Below are 24,542 nucleotides of genomic sequence, written 5' to 3'. Positions count from 1 at the left end.
TAGTAGCCCTCCTTTGGACAGCTTCTAGTTTATTTATATCTTTCTGAAGATATGGTCTCCAGACCTGTACACAGTATTCCATATTTGGTCTAACTAATGATCTTTAAATGGGCATAAGAACCTTGCTATTTCTGCTACTAAAACCTCTTCCAATACAACCAAGTATTCGACTGGCCTTACTGGCTGCACTGCTGCATTGCGTACCAAATTTTAAATCATCTGAAATAATAATTCCCAAGTTCCTTTCTTCTTTAGTTACAGTCAGTAATGTACCATTGAGACTATAATTGGCATTTGGGTTTTTGGATCCTATATGCATAATTTTGCTCTTGGTAATATTAAATTTCAGATCCCATTTATTTGACCAATCCTCTAGTTTTTTAATATCACTGTTCATTTGATCAACCCCTCCTGGAACATCTACCCTGTTACAAATTTTTTTATCAGCAAACAAGCAAACCTTCCCCTTTAGTCCACTTCCAATATCACTTATGAACATGTTAAGCAAAACAGGCCCAAGAACTGACCCTTGGGGAACACCACTGGTAACTGAAGCCTCATTTGAATGTACTCCATTAATTGAAACCCTCTGTCGTCTATCTTTAAGCCAGCATTCTACCCACTTAACAATCTTAGCATCTATTCCAAGGCAATACATTTTGTGAATAAGTTTGTTGTGTGGGACGGTGTCAAATGCTTTGCTAAAGTCTAGATATGCAACATCTACGGCTCCTCCCTGGTCTATTATTTTAGTTACATGGTCAAAGAAATCAATTAGATTAGTCTGGCATGATCTTCCAGCAGTGAAACCATGCTGTCCTTTGTCTTCTAAGTTGTTTGTCTGAAGGAAAGACGCAAGACTTTAAAAGAGTTTCCATTAATTTCCCTGCAATAGAGGTCAAACTGACTGGCCTATAGTTAGCAGAATCTTCCCTACTACCCTTTTTTTATGAAGAGGGACTACATTGGCAATTCCAGTCTTTTGGAACAACTCCTGTTAGAAGTGACTGATTAAATAAATCAGCTAATGGAGTACCGATTATGGATCAAAGTTCTCTTAGAACCCTTGGATGAATATTATCTGGACCCACAGACTTATTTACTTTTATTTTTGATAAAGCCCTTGAAACCTCTTCCTCTGTAAAAAAAAAAAAAAAATATATACTACTCACATTATTATTTACAGTAACATCCCTTAATAGAATCTCACTATCTTTACGATCTGTTGTAAAGACTGAACAAAAGTTTGCTATTTGTTTATCTTCTTCCACTACTCTATCATCATTCTTGAGTCTAACTATCCTATCCCTCTGTTAGTTTTTCTCTTTTCACTGATATATCTAATGAAGGTTTTGTCGCTGTTTTTTTTTACAGATTGTGCTATTTTCTCTTCTGCATCAGCTTTAGCCTTTCTGATTAACTGCTTTGTCATCTTTTGATGGGTTCTCTATTTTTCCTCATCCTCTTCTGAGCCAGTGAGTTTGAGTTTTTTATAGACTGTCTTTTTTGACTTAACTGCATGTGCTACTTCTCTTGGTTTTCTTTTTCTTTTACAAACAAGCCTAACACAGTGTTTAGTTGCATCTAGAATAAAATTTGTAAAATATTCCCACTGTTCTTGTACTCCTGTAATCTGTGTAGTTATCTGATAGAGCCAATTAGGAACGTATATGTAGCAGGGTTAGTCTTGGTAAGTCAGCAGGTGCATTTTATGTTCTGAGAATTAGAAATTGCTCAATTTCAGAGCTAAATTACACAAAAAGGGGCAAAATAAATAATTAAATATATATTGCAAAGTTGTTTATGCATAATTAAACATTTTATATACAAATATCAATGTGTTTACTGTCCCTTTAAATATTTTCTACAGATGAGGGTAAACTCACTAATTTATATCGCAGACGTTAGTAGATTTATCCCGGTAAAATAGAGAAGAGCAAGATCTCATAAAATAATGGGAAATGGCACAATAGTATAACAAATACTGAGACCCAGGTCAGGATGCAGGCTATATCTACAGCACTGCTCAGCATAATGATGACTTACAAAATTAGTCTGTAGCATGCGGCTAAAAAAAACCCTAAATGTCGTCCCATGAAGAAAACTCAGCAAGCCAGGTCTTCCCACGAAGAAATCTCAAGCTGCCCCATGGGTAGTATAGAGGAGCCTGTAAGCATGGTCATTGCTGCTGAATGGTCCCTGTCTTTACAAGATATGAGACAACCACTTTGTGACATACAGAAAATGCAACGGATATAGCGTCTTTACTCGTGCTGCAAGAGAAAAATCTTGTGGCTCCCAAACTGCACAGAAAAGCAGCGCAACGGTTTTGCGCTAGCAATATTGTTTTTCTAGGAGAATTCTTCATTCCCTGATATTACAAGTTGTGCAAAATCGCAACTGCGCTAGCGTAATCGCCTTTTACGCTTCAATCTTTTCTGCAATCTCAGTGCTATGGCACTTCAAAAATACATTACAAAGTACAGTTACACTGTCTAATAAATATTATTTTTAAAAAATAGTGCACAAAAACATTATAAGAGCTCAAAGATTGGAGATTTCGGGAGTTAGAAAAAAAAAAGGCAGGCTAAAGATGTAGATATATATATATTTCCACTTTTTTTACTATGTTGATCTCTATGGGGGAAAAATGAAAATCCAAGCAGAGTTTTCCCTAACGCAAAAAAAAAAAAAAAAAATACCACGCCACTTGTAATCTGGCCCTGAGTTGGTAATACTGGGTTGCAATTCACTAGGTTACTGACACCCTTAGTTATGCTGCAGAATTCTGTAGAGCGGTGAATTACAGCAGTTAAATGTCAGTGAGCTGTGACTAAAGCAGATTTCAGGTGAAACATCAAAACACTTTGATATTGTAATATAAAAAGTGTACGTGTAGTAACACCACAACAGTATTATTTATTTTGCCCCAATTTCCCTTACTTTTAACCTGTAAATTGTGAGCCAATTTCTAAGAAGTACACACTGTAAATTTCACAAGCCCAACACTGCTACATTCTACACAGTCACGATTTGCTCACATATGTGTACCTTACTGGCCTCAGCAGAGGAGATAAAAAAAATAAAAAAAAGGGTAAACCTAGCTAACAAGGCAGTATTCATTAATTAATGGGATAGGAAAGTCAAAATTAAACTTGCATGATTCAGATAGAACATGTAATTTTAAGACACTTTTAAATTCATTTCTATTTTGAAATATACTTGAAAAAGAATACGCACATATCCTACACTAGTTGGAGCTAGCTGCTGATTGGTGCCTGCACACATTTGTCTCTTGTGATTGGCTAACTAAATATGTTCAGCTAGCCGCTAGTAGTGCAATGCTGTTCCTTCGGCAAAGGATAACAAGAGAATGAAGCAAATTTGATAATAGAAGTAAATTGGAAACGTGTTTAAAATTGTATGTTCTATCCAAAATCATGAAAGAAAATTTTGGAGTTTCCTGTCCCTTTAATGGAGATTAAAACTTTACATTTATTTCTTCAATATTTACCAGAAAAAAAAAAGGTAGCTCTGGGTTATCCAATGTATTTAAAGAAAGCAAAAATGTATCCCTTTCATCAAATTTGGGAAAGCAATAAATTGAAGAAAATTGTACACCATGGAGCACAGCTCAAGAACTGATTGATTCTCCAGTTAAGTAACTAAAAAAAGCAGTAAGTGTTAGAAGCCAAGTGAACACCTTTGAATGAGCTTTTTTCTAATTGTGTGCTGATAGTACATACACATCTCTACAGACTACTACTTCATGCGTTTGTCATGGTAGAACCATTACATAAAATACAAAACAGACAATACAGAGGGAGAATACAGACCAACAAGAGAATCACAATGCTCTACTGTACTATCTCCAGTCTGCTGTAATACTCACAGATATAGGTGCTGAGTAGACGGCGGTTGAACTCAGTACTGTAAGTACTAGCGGTGGAGCTGGTCTCTGGAAATAAAGATACAAAAGGGATGAGCTACCATGACCCATATTCCAAGCATGAGAAGACTGTACTTTACAGAAAACGTGGTGTGGTGTAGCCAACTAAAGAAACAAGATACATAGTGGTCTTAAAGCATTGGTGAGATCTGAACAGACAACGTCTCAGGAGATGGGAACCTACTCTAGAGTGTAAAGTACAGGTTAAGTCAATCTGAAGTGAGGGGAACAGGTGGATTTAACCTTGTGTGAAACAGTAACTCTGGTCTGATCTGACAGCTGACTGAACTGGAGGATGATTGATAACTGCTACAAACTGGACAAATACAGCCAGGAGAAGGGGAACAACTATGATTTGGAGGGGCATATGGGTCTAATCTGAGGAGGAGGTGTCAGATGAGAAGGATCTGATTATGGGCAGGAGAGCAGAGGAGTCATGTGGGTCTGATCTGGAGATTAATTAGGACCTGGGGCAGAATACGTTGTAGAAGAGGGTCAGTGAGCCTTTTCTACAGAGATAAGTCTAGTTAAAGGGGCATAAACGTGCACTAAGAAGATGCTCAAATGTGTTTGAACAAATTTATTAAAGCTCTGTTGCTTGCATATAAATTACGTCTACACCACATATGAACATGACAAAATCCTCCATCATGGACTCAATCCCTGTGTTCAGGTATTTCCCAACAGTGTATTGCTGGTCTAAAGCAGACTTTAACTATGTATTTAACACATTTGCAGTGGTTAAATGCAGTTATATGCAAGCAACAGTGCCCCAAAGAAACTCTAAAATAAACACAAACATGGACAGACTTTTCCGGACCGTCATCAGTCACACATTGGAACAGTATATAACAGTTTGGAATGTTAAATATTTCTTATGCAACAATTACGTGTCTCATAGATGATCAAAAAGACTTAAAAAAAATAATAAAAATGCTAAATATTTATTTTCAAAACAATCATTCATACGTGATCTGCTGGAAGCCAGCACAAAAGGTCAATGAGTAAAAAACAAAAATACGCAAAATGGCAGCATGGCACAGAACGACCGCATTACACTGCTTACCTCTAGGATCAATAGGAATATTGTAAGTGTCCCCAAGAACTATTGGTAAAGAAGCAGGAAGAAAAAAGCAGAGCGAGAAAGGTGGGTGTATTTAGGTTAGAAAGACGTGGGGAGAGGAAAAAAGGAAAAACAATTGGGGAAAGGAAAAATAGACAGAAAAAGGGTAAAGAAAGAGGGGTGATAAGGCAGGGTGGGAGGGTAAAAGCCACATGGGAAGAGATAAGATGGAGATCAACAGAAGATTTGTTTAGTGCACTATAAAGAGAAGACAAAGTGAAAGCAAAAATATACTACAGGTAAAAAAAAAAAGGAACGTTAAACCGGTAATGGGAGGAGGAGAATGAGAACAAAAACGGAGAAAGAAGTGAGGTAAAGTGGAAACCTAACAGTGAAAGTGTCAGAGTGAAAATCACTGAAAACAAGAGAACGCCATTTATTAGCGAATGGGGAGAGCAGGTGAATGAAGACACAAGTGCACCATACTGAAATGATTGTATCCATGGAGATGAGGAGCTGTGACCACACAGAAAGGACAATAGGAGTCCGCAGGGTAAAGGGATTATAGGCAGGCAGGTTACCTTGTGAAGCAAGCATGGCCCCCGCTGTCTCCTGAAACTCCAGTAGCTGCTGTAAGAACAGAATAGCCTACAAAGAGAGGTCTAAATAAATCACTATACCAAGTAACAAGGCAAATCACACAACATATATACATAATATTTATCACATATAAACACAATCCAGAGATCCAATGTAATGCACAAGCACAGACTACTCCTACTAGAAGAACTACAATCACACAAGTATGCAGTAGTACGTCCAGTTTCATCTGCCCTCCAAATACTCACGTTACTGGTCAATTCATGCACAGTCCCATCTTTGGACATACTATTCTCCTTATCAGGGTCATTCTGGGGACAACAGAAAGACCATTTTGTAGGTTGGTTCTCAAACTATTAACTTACCCCTAAAGTTAGCTTGTTTGTTAACCAATCTGGATGAGATACCTTGATACTATCTGCAAAGTCTTCCAGTGCTTTGGCTCCAGTTGTCTCTATTGAGGTTATGATGTTGGGTAGTTTGTTCTTGGTGCTGGCTGCTGTCCCCTGGAGAAGATGCAGAGGATCAGTGATAGGTGAATGGAGATATAACCCCTTCACAATACAGGGACAGCACTAACCTGCAAAACTTTATCGAAGTCAGGTTTAGTGAGCTTGAGGTGGCGGAGTATGGGAAAGATGCTTAGGACAGAAGTGAAATCGTGCCGGGAGTTGGCTTTCTTGGCAGCCAACACAATATTCTCCCCCTCCAAAATCAGATTATCCAAAGATTCCTAGAGAAAGGAAGGAGAATAAATGCCACAAATCAGGGTATCTTCCCCCAGAAATACCACTTATGGTTGCAATTTTTTAGTACATTGCTGACCTGGATGAGAGAGTCAAATGTCTTCTTTTGGTGATGCTCAGGAATTATGTCCATAAGGAGCAGGTATTCACTCTGTGCCAAGCGGACAAAGGCGCTAATGCAGTAAACGTAGGTGTCAATCTCCAGGTCCAACATGTCTTCCTTCCCTAGAAATGAACATGAGGAGTTACATGGAGACTTAAAAAAGAAATTCTCAGAATAGAGCATCCCAAAACCAAAAAACCAGTTCACCATGAAAAGGAAAACACACCAAACTCAACATGAGTCAGAGATCTATTGAAATACCAGTTCCGATAAAAGGTAATATGTGGGGTCTCCCTGTACTTACCAGATGCCGGCCCGTGTTTATCTCCCATGGCCTCTCCATGGTATCGGCCACGTGAGTCCTGTTCATGACCTGCTTGGTGTGGAGGGGGAGGCAGGGTACAGGGTTATCTGGCATGAAAAATAGGGAGGCCTGGACCATTCCGAGGGGTTGTCCGGTGTCCAAAAAGGGGGTGGGAGTGTGTGAAGTGAGGAGGTAAAGGTGGGAAGATGCAGGAGATGACCAACCCATATATTAAAGTGCATATAACACACAAAATCCTGCAGGCTACATCCTTCTAAGGAGGCCACAAAGACCTTGTTCCATTTGTTATAGAACAAGAAAGGGTGCCATTTATAGAATTAACCTTCCTATTCTTACCCATAGGTAATTCTGGTCTTTGGCTGCTTAGTAGAGGTGCCCAAACTTTTTTATATGGCGGCTGATCATTAAAATGACATTAGCTGGTAGACACATCACATTATACTCAATTAAGCAAAACTGACGCCTCAAAATACAATTAGTTTATAATCACATTTAAATGTGAATATAAACAGTTTATTCTTTTAGAACCACATTTGTTAAACGTTACAAAATTAAAAACTTTCATGATTTAGATAGGGCATGCAAATTTAAACAACTTTCCAATTTACTTTTATCATTAAATTTGCTTTGTTCTCTTGGTATTCTTTGATGAAACCTAAACTTAGGTAGGCTCATATGCTAATTTCTAAGCCCTTGAAGGCCACCTCTTATCTCAGTGCATTTTGACAGCTTTTCACAGCTAGACAGCGCTAGTTAACGTGTGCCATATAGATTACATTGTGCTCACTCGCTTGGAGTTATTTATAAGTCAGCACTGGTTGGCTAATATGCAATTCTGTCAAAAGCACTGAAATAAGGGGGCAGATTGCAGAGGCTTAGATACAAAGTAATCACAGAGGTAAAAAGTATATTTCTATAACAGTGTTGGTTATGCAAAACTGGGGAATGGGTAATAAAGGGAATATCTATCTTTTTAAACAATAACAATTCTGGAGTAGACTGTCCCTTTAATGAATTCTACTGTATTATACTATTGAAATTTACAAACTGTGGTACAAATACACATGCTCTAAATTACTTAATGAGAAGTGTGGAATTACTTATCCAATATCAAATTATTAAAGGGATAATAAAGTAAAAGAGTAACTTTCATGATTCAGATAGGGCATGAAATAAAAAAATAAAAAACCTGTCCTATTTGACTCCATTATCAAACTGTGCACCAGTTCCTACTGAGCCTGTGCAAGAGTTCAGTGTATAAATCTGCCACTTATATGAAATCCATAGCAAGTGCTAATGCATTGTCTTTTTATTATTCCTTTGTGGGTTATGCAGTTCAACAGTTCTACCTATATCACCATCCTTAAATGTCTTTTTGCCCAGAGGTGCTTAGTGCCACACAAAAACCATTGAGAGGCTGATGTGGACCCCACAACACAGTTTGGGCATCTCTGCTTTATAGAATATGCACCAAACAGAGCCCAACAATAAATTAACAGAATTTGAGATGGCTTTATAGCCAGACACCCAGCTGCCATTTTGTTTTTAAATTCTGTGCCTGAGATTTGAGTTAATGAACTACCTGATTTTACTATATAAATAGTATATTACATTTTATAAATGAAAAATCTCAATAGAAGGATGTAGCTGCCTTCAACCAATACACCAAGCAAAATCTTTGAGCTATTTCAGTTCTTGTTTCTCCAATCAAGATGTGACTAGTTTGTGTCTTGATGTGAGATCCAAATTCAGCTTGGTACCTGGACATCCTAAACTATAATGTGATTACCTTCTAAGACTCCGAGGCCGGACCCTCCCTTTTTCCCATCCAGCCCGTGCTGCGAGTATTGTTTGAGGAGATTCTGAGCCTTGCGGATAGTTCCTGTCACCAAGAGGAGAGCAGAAAACAGGAGGGCAAGAGACAAGACCAAAGAGTGAGCAGGAAAAACACCAAGTACACCCAGAAGCTAGAGATAACTTCACAAGGACGTTAAAAAATGCAGAAACCCCAGATTGTGTTATTACAGCAAAAGGTTAGATGCCACAAAGTTTAGCAAGAGAATTGCAGCGCCACCACCTCTACACCCCACGGCATGCTGGGAAGCTTGAGAGGGAACTAAACCAATAAATAGTGACTGGAATTAATTTCTCAAGTTTACAACTGGTATAATAAAATCAGAGCAGTCTAGTTTGTTACACTGTAGTGGCTACAGGATACCCAGGGACAATAACTAGTACTCAGTAACAGAAAGGAGGCTGCACACTCTCAGGTAAATAACAGCGATGCACACACTGCAGCAAGCTAGGGAAAAACCAATGCTACACACACTGCGGCAAGCTAGGGAAAAACCAATGCTACAAACACTGCGGCAAGCTAGGGAAAAACCAATGCTACAAACACTGCGGCAAGCTAGGGAAAAACCAATGCTACAAACACTGCGGCAAGCTAGGGAAAAACCAATGCTACAAACACTGCGGCAAGATAGTGAAAAACCAATGCTACACAGACTGCGGCAAGATAGTGAAAAACCAATGCTACACAGACTGCGGCAAAATAGGGAAAAACCAATGCTACAAACACTGCGGCAAGATAGGGAAAAACCAATGCTACAAACACTGCGGTAAGATAGGGAAAAACCAATGCTACAAACACTGCGGCAAGATAGGGAAAAAAACGATGTACACACTGCGGCAAAATAGAGAGAGAACAGCAATGTACACACTGTGGCAAGATAGGGAAAAACAATGATACACACTGTGGCAAGATGGGGAAAAAAAATTAGATGCACACACTGCGGTAACAGAGTGAAAACAGCAATACACACACTTCAGCAAGATAGGGAAAAAACAATGATACACACACTGTGGCTAATAGGGAGAGAACAGCAATGCACACATTGCGGCTAGAGAGAGGCCACACACAATACATAACAGTAATGTTCACACGGTGGAAAGAAAGATGCCACACTGGGGCAAGAGAGAGATGATACACTTCCAGAGAGATCTCAGCACACATTTCTCAGGGACTGTAATTGCAACATATATACTACAATAGGTCAAAGCACACAGTCATCAGAGACAGTAACTGTCAAATTTTGTTACAGGAAAACAGGGGGACACACAGGATAGTAATAGGGAAACTCTGCAGCAGTGCAGTGCTCACTGAGTATAATTAATGCCTTACAGTCTACACTTAAGTTCCCAGCATGCAGTGGGGTAAATTAGTAACCAAATTATCAGAGGAGAAATTTTAGTCCACCAGAGTGAGGGAAAGGGGGTGCAGAGTGTCACATCGCACATGGTTCCCTCTCCCACCCACAAGCTGTAGACACTTGGAGAACCTGATCTCGGTGGAGGCTGTAGGCTGGCAAAACAAGGGTTAAAAGTTATGTGAACATTTATTAAACTTCATGACAAGAGAGACAGGAAAACTTTACCTTAGGCAAGTGACAGAACAAACAAAATAACATCTAAATATGATGAAGCTGGCTGGAAGTGTTATACAATGCCTGGCACGTTACAATAAGCTGCACACGCATGTTCTGCAAAAGTTAATGTGCAATGCAATGCTGAGCTGGAGCAAAACGCTTTATTTATTTTACCTGGGATGAAGACTGATGTCAGGACATAAGAGAGAGGAAACACATTTCTGTCAATACTTCACAAGGAACAAATAAATACCAACAGCGCTTCCTCAAAATAATTTGCTAGTTCTAGACCTACAAGTGCTCTACAATGATAAGAAGATCCTAGAAGTAGCCCCATCCCTTCCATGCTAGTTCCTATCTGACCTGGCCTTTTGACTGGCTTCTTGGTGGGGGTGTCCTTCCTCTTGTTCTGCACTGCAGGGGAATAGGGAACTGAGGAGGAGCTGTTCTTTCGGAAGTGCTCCTTTAGACCTTTTAGAGACCTGTCCAGCTGGCTTGAGCGTATCTGGTAGTAAACAGTCATAAAATCTATGGGGGAGATGAAAAGAGGAGTAAGCCACAGAGAGGCAACATGGGGAAGGTGAGAAATAGAATTAATAAAACTGCTAGTGAACAAGGTTGATAAAGTGTATTGAGAAGCAATAATGAGAAAAACAGAGGGAGGAACTGGAGCTAGGAAATTGATTGGTGATTGGTGTAAAAGAACAGGAGAGAAATAAAGGACAGGAGAAAAGGAGAGAAGAGAGATCAAGAGCAAAATAAAATGGAGTAACACCAGTTTGGGCAGATGAACATTGGCTCTTGGGCTGTGCTACATTACACTCAAGCTTGCTGGACCACAATAGAGTGTTGTTTGCATTATAGGAATCCTTTCTTACCTTGGTTCCTTCCATACTCAACCAGCCACTGTGAGATACGAATCACATCCTGCAGGATTCCCTCTGGGAGATGCTCAATAACCCCATCTTCCTGTCCCTCAATTTCCTCATCAGAGCCAATCAGATCCAAGATGAGGATAGGTGGTACCGGTTTACTGTGTCTTTGAAGGAGGCTCCGGAACTCGGTGTCTAATGACTCTTTTCCTCTCTCAAACAGGGATTTCTGCACAGAAATGGAGGACAACATGCTTAGCTCTAGATCAGTGATTTTCAACCTTTTTTTGCCGTGGCACACCTTTTTACATTAAAAAATCCTGCGGCACACCACCATCCCAAAATTTTACAAAATCACACATTCTAGCCTATTACAATATATATATACACACATACTGTACTGTGCTGTCATGCCATGCCTCCTACAAACTATACATGACATATTGACATTCATTCACAAACAATCATAATGATTGTCTGTGAATTAATTTCAATATGTAATGGTTGTAAACAATGCCTGATGAACCTGTCACATACCTCCCAATATTCCAAAATTTTAAAGAGGGACACCCCTGCACTGGGAAAAGTCCCAGAGTAAAAAACAAGCAAAATTTAAAAAATGTCACACTGTGGTCAGTTTGCCGTGGCACACCTGAGGATCTCTCACGGCACACTAGTGTGCCACGGCACACTGGTTGAAAAACACTGCTCTAGATTATATAACAGATCTCATTTCACAGTCATATGACACAAACCACATGGATAACAACACATAACAATTAAAGAATAAAATACTGGGGATACAGTGTTGTAGACAAATGTGAAGCTGTCATATTCTAGTATATCTTACTGCTAGTAGATGCTGAATGCTAGAAACGGATTGTCTGATACCCATATTGGATAGTATGCGAAAAAACATGGGATATAATTGGTTAATGAAATATTTAAATAAACTGTAAATGTAACAGCAAATTGTCTATGATAGTTCTCATTACAGAGGCAAAACATGTCAATGAAGCTCTATAGGTCTCATACAATGTCAATGTTTCCCCATTGACAAGTCGTTGGTCGTGCTGTTGCAGTATTAAGTTTTTTTTTTTTTTCTTAGCTCAGTTTCTATTTGGGAAGCGATATTTAGTAAGGTATTCAAGTTCCTTTCCCTGTGAGTGAAACAATATATCCGAGAGTTATGAACCATTTACATTAGAACCTGGGTCTCCATCAGATTTTGTTTGACTGTAATTACAAGTCAGGAACTAGTACTGTAGTGGTAAACTCCTCGTACTAGCTCTCTCATTAAACCATTCATACATTAGCTTTCATTTAATTATTTTACAGTACAATAATGTTAATGGCATGACTTACCCCTTGGCACTTGCAAGATTTTAGAGACTATTATAATGAAAATTGAATTACGTTGATCATTCTTATTTGTAGCACAAAAGCAAATTCAATATGGCAACACTTGGGGATTAACAACAGAAAAAAACAGGGATAGGCAGACTGAAATAAAAGGGTTTAAGGGGCCTACTCTAGAGACAGCTCACAATTTAAACAAGTACAGTAGGAGCAAAAACTTCATCAGTGATGGAGAAGACAAGATAGAGCTCCTTGGGGGAGGTGCTGCAGAACATACCACTCTGTTCAGCTCCGGGCTATCAGGATTGTTGTCCTGGAAATACTCCACAGCCTTCTGGATTTTAGCAATGCAGTTCAGATATTCCTCAAGTCGCCCAGAGGGTCTGATCACAAAATAAAATACAAAGTCATTTGTATATACACACACACAGAGAAGCACACTCACAGGAACGAACAACTGGCTCAATACTATTGTTAGCCTGTTCTATGGTGATTTACACACATACTGTATTTATCGAGTCCAGGCTTATAATGTTGGCATTACCAAAGTTAATAACATGCACATATCCCTTACGAAATTGCCTCGGCAGCAGAAACCGTTTTATAGGAGTTCCTTAATAGCAAACAGTCTAATAGTTCCCAAAAATGAATAAATTAAAAGCAGCATTAGGTCTTTAAAAAGGAATAGAAGTCCAAGATGCAAAACCTAACACCTCCTGCCTAACCTATACAGCCAGTTGTCAGCAAAGATAATTCTGCAATATCTTAGCATGAGCGGCCCGCAGGCTGATAATTTCTTTCACAGAGACAATAAGCGATCCAGGATCTCTGGTCACCTTCTCAAGGTAATAATCACAGGACTCCAAGGGTGCAGCATTACCACCAATCAGCTGGTTAAGCGATCCAGTCAGTAAGGTGTTAATAACTGGCTTTTTTTTACTACTAATGGTGGCAGCTCTCTGTTTAACTCGCAGCTTTAAAGTATAGCTCGTCTGTCCACACATATCTCACAAGCTCCAGAATATTCTGTAGCGGCTTGTGCACAACATGCTTATTTGTAGCAATTGGCTCCAGCTATCCCTCAGGGCTTGTATCCACTAGAGGAGAATTAGCGAGGTCATATTCCTCTAAGTACATAGATAGTAGATCTTTAATAGCAGATAAAACAGTTAGTCGTAACGGACAAATTGAGGCAGTGGCCGGTCTATACTGAACATACATTATCAAGCTCACTCTTCTCTAGTTCAGAATCCAAAGTGACAGCTTGGTATCTTGCAGGCTCATGTTGCTTCTAACTCACCCAAAAAAAAAGTGTCTGCAAAGCATTCTCAGGATTGTGCCATCTATTTTCTCTTTGAAAGCTTGCCGACGACCATTTAGGAGCTTAGCAAGCTCTTTTACAATTGACACACAGGTCTCCTCTATTATAAGCATAAAAAAGATAGTGCATAGCAAACCATTCACTAAGAGGGGGTACGGCTGTGGGCTTACTTGGCGGTGCCCCACCAGTAAAACCTGACATCTAGCACAATGCAGGCCCTTGCTGTTCACTATTCTCTATCCGGAGGCCACCAGATGTTGAGGTATTCATACCAATCCAATCTGTATCTCTTCAGCAATTTGTGCAAGTAACACTTATGGAGGTGGTTTTCAAACTCTTTTTCAGTGAATTGTGTAGGCCTCTTTAGGAGCCGGATTAATTTGCAACTTGCAAGATGGCCGCTACCGGAAGTCCACATAATATTTATGTTTTAAAACCCAAACTATGTTTTCAGTATAAATAAAACATTGATGCAGCATCATGTTGCAGTGTTAGATGTTAAACACTGAGACTGAAAAGGGCAATTATGATTTTATTTGAAAAGAAAATGAACTATTGGATGAAAAAAAATCATACCATATGAAACTGGTCAAGAAAAATAAATAAATTAGCAACTGACTCCTACTAACTAGTTTCTTGCTGTGCACACAACTAATTATTACCCACTATCCTTGTATTTATGATCAGTCATTAATTATTAGTGTAAAGAGATTGCCTTCATTAGACACAAAACTCCATCCTCACCCTTCCCTGATGACTCTCTCTGTCTCCGTAGCAACATGATAGTAACTGATCACATGGTCCAGGCAAGACAAAGTACGTTCCACGTTCTCCTGTAGGCGCTGGAGGGTCTCTGTCTGCTTGTGCACTGGAATGATGGAATTTTCCAACTTCATGAGACGGCTCTCAAAAGAGGACAGAATGGAAACCTAAGGGGATGAAGACAATGTATTTTGTAAGCAACACCATCTTTCATAATGCCCCTCTCCCTACTACATAGGAGATTCCAACTAACAAAATGTTTAATATCAATATCCTTAAGCAACTCTTGTTCCCAATACCCCATGCCCTCATGATTTTATTCCCCATACCCCAACCACTCAAATTAATTTGTTCACAATATCCCAATCATTTTATCCACCTTTGTTCCAGACTTCATTCTAAATATGCAATTGCTCAAGCAACCGTTAACCACTACAACATATCCACTTCCTACCTGCTTTTCATAAAATGACCATTAAGAATAGGAAACCCTACCTGGCTCCTCTATCACTTGGTCAAAGCTTGGAAGGAGCAGCAAACAGTAGTAACCAAACTGGAAGTATGTGATAACTGCTGATTTGTTAGAAATCTGAGCTGTATATTCATTTGGGTATGTACAGAAATAAAATAAATATATTCTAGGCAGTCAAACTGTGGTCTATGTAATGAAAGGACTGGGGACCACAAGGACTGATTGTTATATATGGGTGGCCAGTAAAAGTAGGAACCACAGACAAGCAAACTGGTCCACACTCCACCAGCGCACTTACAACATATGAAAACTAACCATTTAGTTGGTCCTAAGCTCCAAGCCCAGATGAGTTTGTTGTACAGCTGCAAATTGTGGAATACGTCTATTTCAGTAAGGTTGTTACGTACTCATACCTACCTGATGGTATTAACTAAACAGTATCAAAGTCTGATTAACAAAATGTATAAAGGTCATAGATTTGTAGCTTAGAGATGTTTTTCTGCCAAAGTCAACCACTCTCATCCACAAGTGCAACAATTCACTCAAATTATGAAGATGCTGTACCATCAAAATAGTTTAAGCTGGCATGGAAATCAGATCGTCTTATGGTATCACTTTATGTACACACAAATGCTACCTATCTTCTTTCTACTTGTAGACCAGATCCCAATACTTAGAGAGAACAATAAGAAATTAACATTTTATTTCTTTTCTTTCCTACCTCCCACTGGGAGTGTAATTTCTTCTGCTGGCTATGTTTGCCCAGTTTTTTTTTTATAGCATAGAAACTAAGTATATGAAGCGATACCACATGCAAAATCCAGTTATTTCAAATGCTGATAGAAAGTTAAAGGATCTATTTGTAAACAATATAATACACTGCAGCAGGTAAAATTTATTTTTTTAAACTCACCATGTTGTTTGTCAGCTGGTCACTTTTGTCCAAACTCTCTCTAATAAAATTTAAAGTTTCCTCCTCCTGCAAGTGAGAAAAAAAAAAAAAGACAGCCAAGGAAACACAGTGAGAGGAGAATACAAATTATGTAAGGCCGATGCTTATAAACTGCAAAGGAAAACATAAAGCAGGTGTGTGTGTATGTATGTATGTATGTATGTATGTATGTATGTATGTATGTATATATATATATATATATATATATACACATACACATACACACATATATACATACACACACAAATATATAGTTTTATTAAATATAACTTTCTTATGATGCCTATATGTATTAGCAACAAGCAGTTACATAGCTTGAAATGTTAACAATAAGTGCTACTCTATTCTTAGGTCACTCTTGCTGTAGTGTGTGGTCCATTTGAAATATGAACTGCATCACCTGTTTCTTGAAAGTATGCAGCAAACTCCAGGTTGCAGCTTTACAGAGTTCCGTTACAGACGCTTTAACATGCCTTACCGGAAGTAGAAAATTAACAACTACACTGGGTGCAAATGCCAGCAAGCACTGCGGCTCCTGAGCTGAATAAAGTTGGTTATTGGCAGGGTCATGTGACTACGGCTGCCAATTGGCTCACTGGCTTTGTGTGTTAACCCTTTTTAAACACATACGAGTTCCAGTTTAGGGTTGAATGCAACTACAATGCCCTCAAAGTTTCCAAGTTACTTAAAACATGCAAGAAGTATCTAGAATATAAATATGCATAATCATATCAACTATTCAAAGGAAGGGATAAGACTGACATTATCAGTAAGAAACACCATATAATATTTATGTACCCAAACACAATAGTTCACGTACCTTAGAGCTAGAAATTATCATGAAATGCAAAATTAAATCCCCATAAAATATTTTAAAGGATATAAAAGAAACCATTAAATACAGTATAGTTGCATAATGCACAATAAAACAAATATGAAATAACATACTCTGAATTTCACATGTTCAGTAGACTTTTGTTCTAAGAAATTTCAAGATTGCTTCTATTTCCCTGCCCTGTATCGTGTGTCAGCCATCACTTAATTACAGACTATTATACACATACGCTTGTAAATGCCCAGAAAAATATGGACCCTCCTTGCATTACCCCTTTACTAGTTTTGGTGGTAGCTGTGAGACTTTATTGCTCAGACTCAAGTGGTCTTATGCCTTAAGGATCTTGGCATCTGCTTATGAATGATGACCCCTTTGGCTGAAATAAAATACTTTCCCTGTAAATACATATTATTAAATCAGTAAGAGCACTTTCCTTCCTCGTGATATACTGTGTATAAGGGGAGTTCTCTGAACAGGTTGATAAGTATTTCTGGTAATCTGTTACTAAGTCTTGCATGAAGACTACCTAGGTGACGCCCCCCAAGGCAGAACATGCTGTGATCTGAGATGTCATTGCAGAAAATGCAGCATGTCTGCAGAAAGAATGGGACACATGCAGGAACTGTTAGCACTTTCACTTTGCAGCGCTGCTCCACATTAGACGGTTCTCTTTAAACAGAGCTGTGCTCTGGCTGCACAGTGTAAGTTTTCCTTAACACAGAGCATCTGTTCAAAGAGAACAGTCAAATATGGAGCAGCGCTGCAAAGCAGCAGTGCATTTATTGTTGACTGTCTCTCAGGGATTTTTTCAACCCCGCCCTCTAGCCTTTCCCGGCTTGAAAAGATATGACTTCTGAATGTAAGATGTTCTTGTGAGCAATGCACCTTTTTATTGCTACATTTCTACCTTGTGATGTTAGGTCAAGAGAAAAAGAAACAAATTTATTCAAAAAGAAATTTTAAAAACTTAAAAAACGGACAGTCTAGTCAAAATTAAACTTCCATGAATCAGATAGGGCATGTCATTTTAAACAACTTTCCAATTTACTTTTAACATCAAATTTGCTTTGTTCTCTTGGTATTCTTAGTTAAAAGCTAAACCTAGGTAGGCTCATATGCTATTTTCTAAGCCCTTGAGGGCCGCCTCTTATCAGAATGCTTTTCACAACAGGAGTGCTAGTTCGCGTGAGCCATATAGATAACATTGTGCTCATGCTCAGGGAGTTATTTAAGAGTTAGCACAACACAGCACTAATTGGTTAAAATGCAAGTCAACAGATAATAAATAAAAAGTCATGTGATTAGGGGGCTGTCAGAAAATGCTTAGATACAAGGTAATCGCAGAGGTAAAAAGTGTTTTAATATACAGGTAGCCCTCAGTTAGGTTCCAGAGGGAATGGTTGTAAATCGAAATCGTTGTAAATTGAAACCCAGTTTATAATGTAAGTCAATGGGAAGTGAAGGAGTTAGGTTCCAGGCCCCTCTCAAATTGTCATAAGTAACATCTAATACATTATTTTTAAAGCTTTGAAATGAAGACTTTAAATGATAAACAGCATTATAAACCTAATAAAATAATCACACAACACAGACTTCACTTGCATTTTTCTGCAAACAGTTCTTTCTATGCATTCCAATCTGGACTGATTTATAGACAGGAAGATCTTGTTCTTTTGAAATCTGCTCGATAGCTCAGCTCTGGTTAAACTGATTAATTTCAGCTTGCTTGGCTTTGCTGCAACACAAGCAGACAGCTCCACCTACTGGCTATTTTAATCAATGCACTGCTTCTCAATGCTTTTCAATAGCAGTTACATGACTGGAAAAAAAGGTTGTTATTCTGAAACGGTGTAAATTGAACCGTTGTTAAACGAGGGCCACCTGTAACTGTTTTGGTTGTGCAAAACTGGGGAGTGGGTAATAAAAGGATTATCTATCTTTTTAAAATAAAAAATGTAGACTGTCTATTTAACAAAATGTCTTTTTTTTTTTTTTTTTATTATCTGCACCTAATTTGCAATGCAGTTTTCAACTGCTTCACTATATTATAAAACTTTAAAACTTGTTTTTTTCTCCAGGTAATCAACACATTACAATTGAACTGGTGCTTTAGTGTAACAGCTTAATTTAAAATTGAATTTTATTACAAAATGACCTGCAGACATTTAGGGCTGCAACTAACGATTATGCCGATTAGTTGTTGCAGCTCTACAGACATTTTTCAGTAAAAAAATCTCAATGCAGAAAGTGAAGAAAAGTTCTGTCTCTGGGTGACGCCAATGGATGCCTGGTGCTCAGACTCTGTATATGCAGACTTCTACTTCAAGATATTCTCAGCAAACACAGTTTTTATGTTTGGTGAATCCATAGGCAAACAATCCCAGGATTACAGTGCAGACTTGGTCAGGCTTGCACCACAAAAAGTCTTCCTTTTCTTAGCCCTTCAGGACCTGCTATAAAGAAGGGTTTTTTGAGCTGTCCTTCATGGTTTTTGTATCCCTGTGAATCTTGCGATGTTTCTCCTTCAGAACATAGCCGGTGGTTTTATTCCAGTCTCTTCATAGTTCCCATAAATGACAGTTCAGTTCTCAATATTTCTACACTTGAGAACACTAAACAAATTGTGAAGGCCTCAACCTTTCAGATGGATATCCTCTGTTAAATCATCATTGCTCTGACACCAGGTTAATTTATAACAACAATTTATGTAATGCATAATTATCTTCATAACCTTATCCAGCAAGATTAAAAGGGACATTCCGGTCAAAACTTAATAGCACGTAGATGATTTACATATTTTTATAGAAGCATTATTGCAGTATACATGTATTGGCAAAAATGCTTCTAGTATAAGTTATCACAGTTATAGTGCTAACACTTTTCTCTGCACGTGCATGTGAAGCATAACCGGATATTCTCAGTACACCAGCATTTTAAATACTGCAGCTGCTCAGAGCGCCAGTGGGGCTTGTATCATGTCAGCAATTAACAAATTGAGTCATTACCAGATGGTACAAGCATCTTAGGCTCTCTGACCAAGTGCTGTGTTTAAAATGCTGGTGCACAGTGCATACTTAAATGCACTTTTGAAACACACACAGTCGCACACAGTGAGAAGACCACTGCGAAGTTCCAGTCTGCCCCATTAGCACCTGGGTGCTTTTTGTTTGTGAGTATATATGTTTTCTTGCATCCTTTTATATCTGTTTTGGTGGTACCAGGCCATGGTGGCCCCTTTTGTTCTTTTTCTGCAGATCATGACATACCAGGATTTGACCGTCCTTCAACAGAGAGCTGCCCCATTTTTGGATTATATGGACTCTTATGTATAGTTGTTTTCGTTTTTTTTTTTTTTTGTAACAGTTGTATTTCTTTTACCAATATTGTTTTTGTACACAGGTAGTAGGAAGCACCCCTTGTGGGGTTGGATGTACGTTTGTACACCACTCTTTTATTACACTTTTGAAACAGCTATAGCTTTTTATTAAAAAGCATTTTTGCTAATACATGTATATTATAAAAATGCCTATATTCAACACTAAATACACCCATGTGGATTCCAATTTGTCTGGAATGTCCCTTCAACTTAAAGTGAATGAAGCCTCCTACTACTTCGTTTACACATATATATTTTTTTAACATTTATTATATATTTTAAATACTAACTTTGATCCGATTTAGATCTGACTCCTCCCAGCCGGCACTTCACAAAGGGGTGCGTTACGATTGATCATGCTGTAGCCAATCATAACGCACCCCTTTGGCGTCAATACCGGGGCAGTTATTATATATATTTTTTTAATGATTCAGATAGAGCATGCAATTTTAAGCAACTTTCTAATTTACTCCTATTATCGATTTTTCTTTGTTCTCTTGCTATCTTTATTTGAAAAGCAGGAATGCAAAGCTTAGGAGCCAGTGTTCTGTATTATTTGCCAACTTCGTTACGTTCCCCTACCTCCGGCCACGCCTACCAAATTCTTACAAAGCCGGTTGTTGACGCATGCGCTCACCGCAGCATTGCTACAATAAAGTGCAGAATGACACTAAATAGCACGCATGCGCCCATTCCGTAGTCGGCAAATATTACAAAAGCGGGTCAAACACAGTTTTGGCATTAGCTGGGTCAGGTGGCATACAAATTGATCGTGCAAAAAAAAGAGAGGTTCTGTACGCCCAATGAGTAAATAAAACATCCAACATACAAATTGATCGTACTTATGTTTTCACAGTATACATAGTTAAAAGCACTCTGGGGACCTACACAATTTGGGCACTAGCTGGGTGGCAGACAAATGGATCGTACCTATATTACATAATATGAATATTTACAAACACACACTCTGGGGGACATCTAAGTGCTTGTAACTATGTATATTGCGAAAATATAAGGACAATCAATTTGTATGCCACCTGACCCAGCTAGTGCCAAAACTGTGTTTGACCCGCTTCTGTAATATTTGCCGACTGCGGCATGGGCGCATGCATACTATTTAGTGTCATTCTGCACTTTATTGTAGCAATGCTGCGGTGTGCGCATGCGTCAACAACCGGCTTTGTAAGAATTTGGTAGGTGTGGCCGGAGGTAGGGGAACGTAACGAAGTTGGCAAATAATACAGAACACTGGCTCCTAAGCTTTGCATTCCTGCTTTTCAAATAAAGATAGCAAGAGAACAAAGAAAAATCGATAATAGGAGTAAATTAGAAAGTTGCTTAAAATTGCATGCTCTATCTGAATCATTAAAAAAAAATATATAATAATAACTGCCCCGGTATTGACGCCAAAGGGGTGCGTTACGATTGGCTACAGCATGATCAATCATTTTACACAGAAAAAGGCTATGCGTTGAGGGAGTAGGAACAGCGGAATGTATAAGAAAATAATATATTTTAGTATCTTCAATCATTTTGATCAATAAAAGTGCCCATCATTTACTTTTTTATTACAAATATTGTTGAGAGTAGAGCTTAAAGGGACAGTATACTATACAATTGTGTTTCCAATTACTTTTTTTACCAGTTGCAGAGTATAAAATGCATGAGATTTGCTTTTTTTAAGGCTTATTTGTGTATATAAATTAGCTGATTTTGTGTTTTGAAGCCACAACCTAATAAAAAGGGTTGAGCTTGTAGGTATAATCAGATCTCGTTACATTATCACATGGTGTACATATCACCTGCTTCTTTATCTTATATCTGTCCATAAACCAATCACCAATACTTGGAGAACAATGGATAATTAACATTTTATTACCTTATCTCTTCTATAACCCACTGGGAGTGTGATTTCTTCTACTGGCTGTGTTAACACAGCTTGGCCTCAAGGCCAAAAACTTTAAAGGATGGGTGTGGATACCACAGGCTAAATCATCTATTTCATATGCCAATATAAGGGTAATGGAAATACTTATAAGCAATTTAATACACTCCAGCAGGTAAAGTGGATCATTGGGAACAAATTAAAGGGGAGGACATTTTTGAGTAAACTGTCCCTTTAAGTTTACAATCAGTTTTAAAGGGACAGTCAACACAAAAGATTTTGTTGTTTAAAAAGATAGACAATGCCTTTACTACCCATTCCCTAGCTTTGCACAACCAACATTGTTATATTAATATACTTTATAACCTTTAAACCTCTAAATGTCTGCCTGTTTCTAAGCCACTACAGACAGCCTCTTATCACGTGCTTTTTTATTAGCTTTTTACAACAGGAGAGTGCTAATTCATGTGTGACATAGATAACATTGTGCTCACACCCGTAGGTTCTAAGACCACAGCACTAATTGGCTTAAATGCAAGTCAATAGATAAAAAATCATGTGATCAGGGGCTGTCAGAAGAGGCTTAGATACAAGGTAATCACAGAGATAAAAAGTATATTAATATAATAATATTTTTTTTTCGTGATCCAGATAGAGCATGCAATTTTAAGGAACTTTTTAATTTACTCCTATTATCATTTTTTCTTCTTTCTTTTGCTATCTTTATTTGAAAAAGAAGGCATCTAAGCTTTTTTCTTGGTTCAGTACTCTGGACAGCACTTTTTTTTTATTGGTGGATTAATTTATCCACCAATCAGCAAGGACAACCCTGGTTGTTCACCAAAAATGGTCTGGTGTTCTGTGAAGGGACCGAACTTTGTAAAAAAGAGCGAACCATGTCACTTCCTGTGACGTTTCATCAGCTGTTGCTCTCATTTTGCACAAAATGCGCATGCGTGCCAGCGTCATCACATACCTGGCCGCATACGTCACGGTGAAACTATTTAGACTTGTGAAATTCTGAAACCTTGTTATAGTGCATGCGTGGGCTGTTCTATCACGAATGGGGGTGGTTTATGGAACGCTGTATGTGAATTATGGTGTGAAACACAAATCAATGTATACTTATTAAAAAATATTAATTTATATGTAACCTCAAACATGGAACGATGTGCATACAAACAAGAAGGCGTGCATTCAAAGCACTTCACTTTATGATTACTTTAAAATACGACATGCAGTGGCGATAGCCGAGTGGCTGTTTGTCATGCAGGGACGAAAACACATCGTTCCATGTTTGAGGTTACATATAAATTAATATTTTTAAATAAGTATACATTGATTTGTGTTTCACACCATAATTCACATACTGTATTGAATAAACATCGTTCCATAAACCACCCCCATTCGTGATAGAAAAGCCCACGCATGCGCTATAAAAAGGTTTCAGAATTTCACAAGTCTAAATAGTTTCAGCGTGATGTATGCGGCCAGGTATGTGATGACGCTGGCACGCATGCGCATTTTGTGCAAAATGAGAGCAACAGCTGATGAAACGTCACAGGAAGTGACATGGTTCGCTCTTTTACAAAATTTGGTCCCTTCACAGAACACACAGAGCATCTAAACTTACATTCTTGCATTTCAAACAAAGATACCAAGAGAATGAAGAAAATTTGATAATAGGAGTAAATTAGAAAGTTGCTTAAAACGTCATGCTCTATCTGAATCACAAAAGAAACAAATTGGGTGTAGTGTCCCTTTAATATAACCATGTTTTCTGTGCAAAAGTGGGGAATGGGTAATAAAGGCATTATCTTTTTAAACAATACATTTTTGGGGGTTGACTGTCCCTTTAACTATATACACATGCAGGGTTATAAATGAATCACTATATAAGAGCAACTATTCCACTCAACATAAAAAATACCCTAGTGGAAATCTCTAACCAAATAACTTATACACATGAGAGAATTAATATAGCTTACAACCCTCTGTGCTTGCAAGTAAATACAATGTAGCTCACACCCATGACAGAGATCACCATACAGATGCATATATTGTATAACAACCTGCTTGAGCTTCTCTTCTATTGCCCGCTTCCGGCCCGAGCTCTCCTCGGTGGGTATCATAGCTCTTGGCTATTTACTGATACAAAAAATAATGATGGAAGCAAAACCTCCCTACCGCCCTTCCTGGCAGCTGCTGGCTTCAGATGTCAATAAACCTCACTTCCGTAGAAGTCCTAAATCTCTTCCGTCACTAAACCCCGCCCCTGGTAGTCGTAACCGCCATATTGGAGGTGGCAATGACGGGAAGCATTTAATGCGCTTGGCAGATCATGTGACTCAGAATTTAGTGGCGTTACGCGTATTGGTAATAGGTATTACCCAGGTTTGTAAATGAAAAGTTCTTTTGGATGGAAGACGTCAGGACACAACCTATTTTTATTGTATGTGACCTGACCTACCAATGACTCAGTTTCTGAGAGAAA

The 24,542-nt window shown here is 38.4% G+C and overlaps 1 protein-coding gene across 5 annotated transcripts in view; it reads right to left on the bottom strand.

Moving 5' to 3' along the window:
* The window catches only part of EXOC7 (exocyst complex component 7), a 32,532-nt gene extending 8,263 nt beyond the window's left edge, over positions 1-24,269 (bottom strand). Inside the window, exons 1-15 of one of the 5 annotated variants that reach the window (XM_053709420.1) lie at positions 24,121-24,269; positions 15,914-15,979; positions 14,511-14,695; positions 12,723-12,828; positions 11,093-11,315; positions 10,578-10,742; positions 10,389-10,400; positions 8,576-8,668; positions 6,766-6,834; positions 6,438-6,583; positions 6,193-6,345; positions 6,020-6,118; positions 5,861-5,923; positions 5,594-5,660; positions 3,893-3,958 (exon numbers count right to left, since the gene is read on the bottom strand). In XM_053709420.1, the coding sequence (XP_053565395.1) occupies positions 3,893-3,958; positions 5,594-5,660; positions 5,861-5,923; positions 6,020-6,118; positions 6,193-6,345; positions 6,438-6,583; positions 6,766-6,834; positions 8,576-8,668; positions 10,389-10,400; positions 10,578-10,742; positions 11,093-11,315; positions 12,723-12,828; positions 14,511-14,695; positions 15,914-15,979; positions 24,121-24,180 (1,573 nt within the window). In that variant the 5' untranslated portion in view covers positions 24,181-24,269. The remainder of the gene's footprint in view (positions 1-3,892; positions 3,959-5,593; positions 5,661-5,860; positions 5,924-6,019; positions 6,119-6,192; positions 6,346-6,437; positions 6,584-6,765; positions 6,835-8,575; positions 8,669-10,388; positions 10,401-10,577; positions 10,743-11,092; positions 11,316-12,722; positions 12,829-14,510; positions 14,696-15,913; positions 15,980-24,120) is intronic. The other 4 variants (XM_053709391.1, XM_053709412.1, XM_053709397.1 and 1 more) reach the window with 4 other exon arrangements.
* Positions 24,270-24,542: the final 273 nt, after the last annotated feature.

Source organism: Bombina bombina, chromosome 1 (assembly GCF_027579735.1).
Source record: "Bombina bombina isolate aBomBom1 chromosome 1, aBomBom1.pri, whole genome shotgun sequence".
Taxonomy (NCBI): domain Eukaryota; kingdom Metazoa; phylum Chordata; class Amphibia; order Anura; family Bombinatoridae; genus Bombina; species Bombina bombina.
Note: the sequence above shows the minus strand (reverse complement) of the source record. Positions and strands in the feature narration are given on the sequence as shown.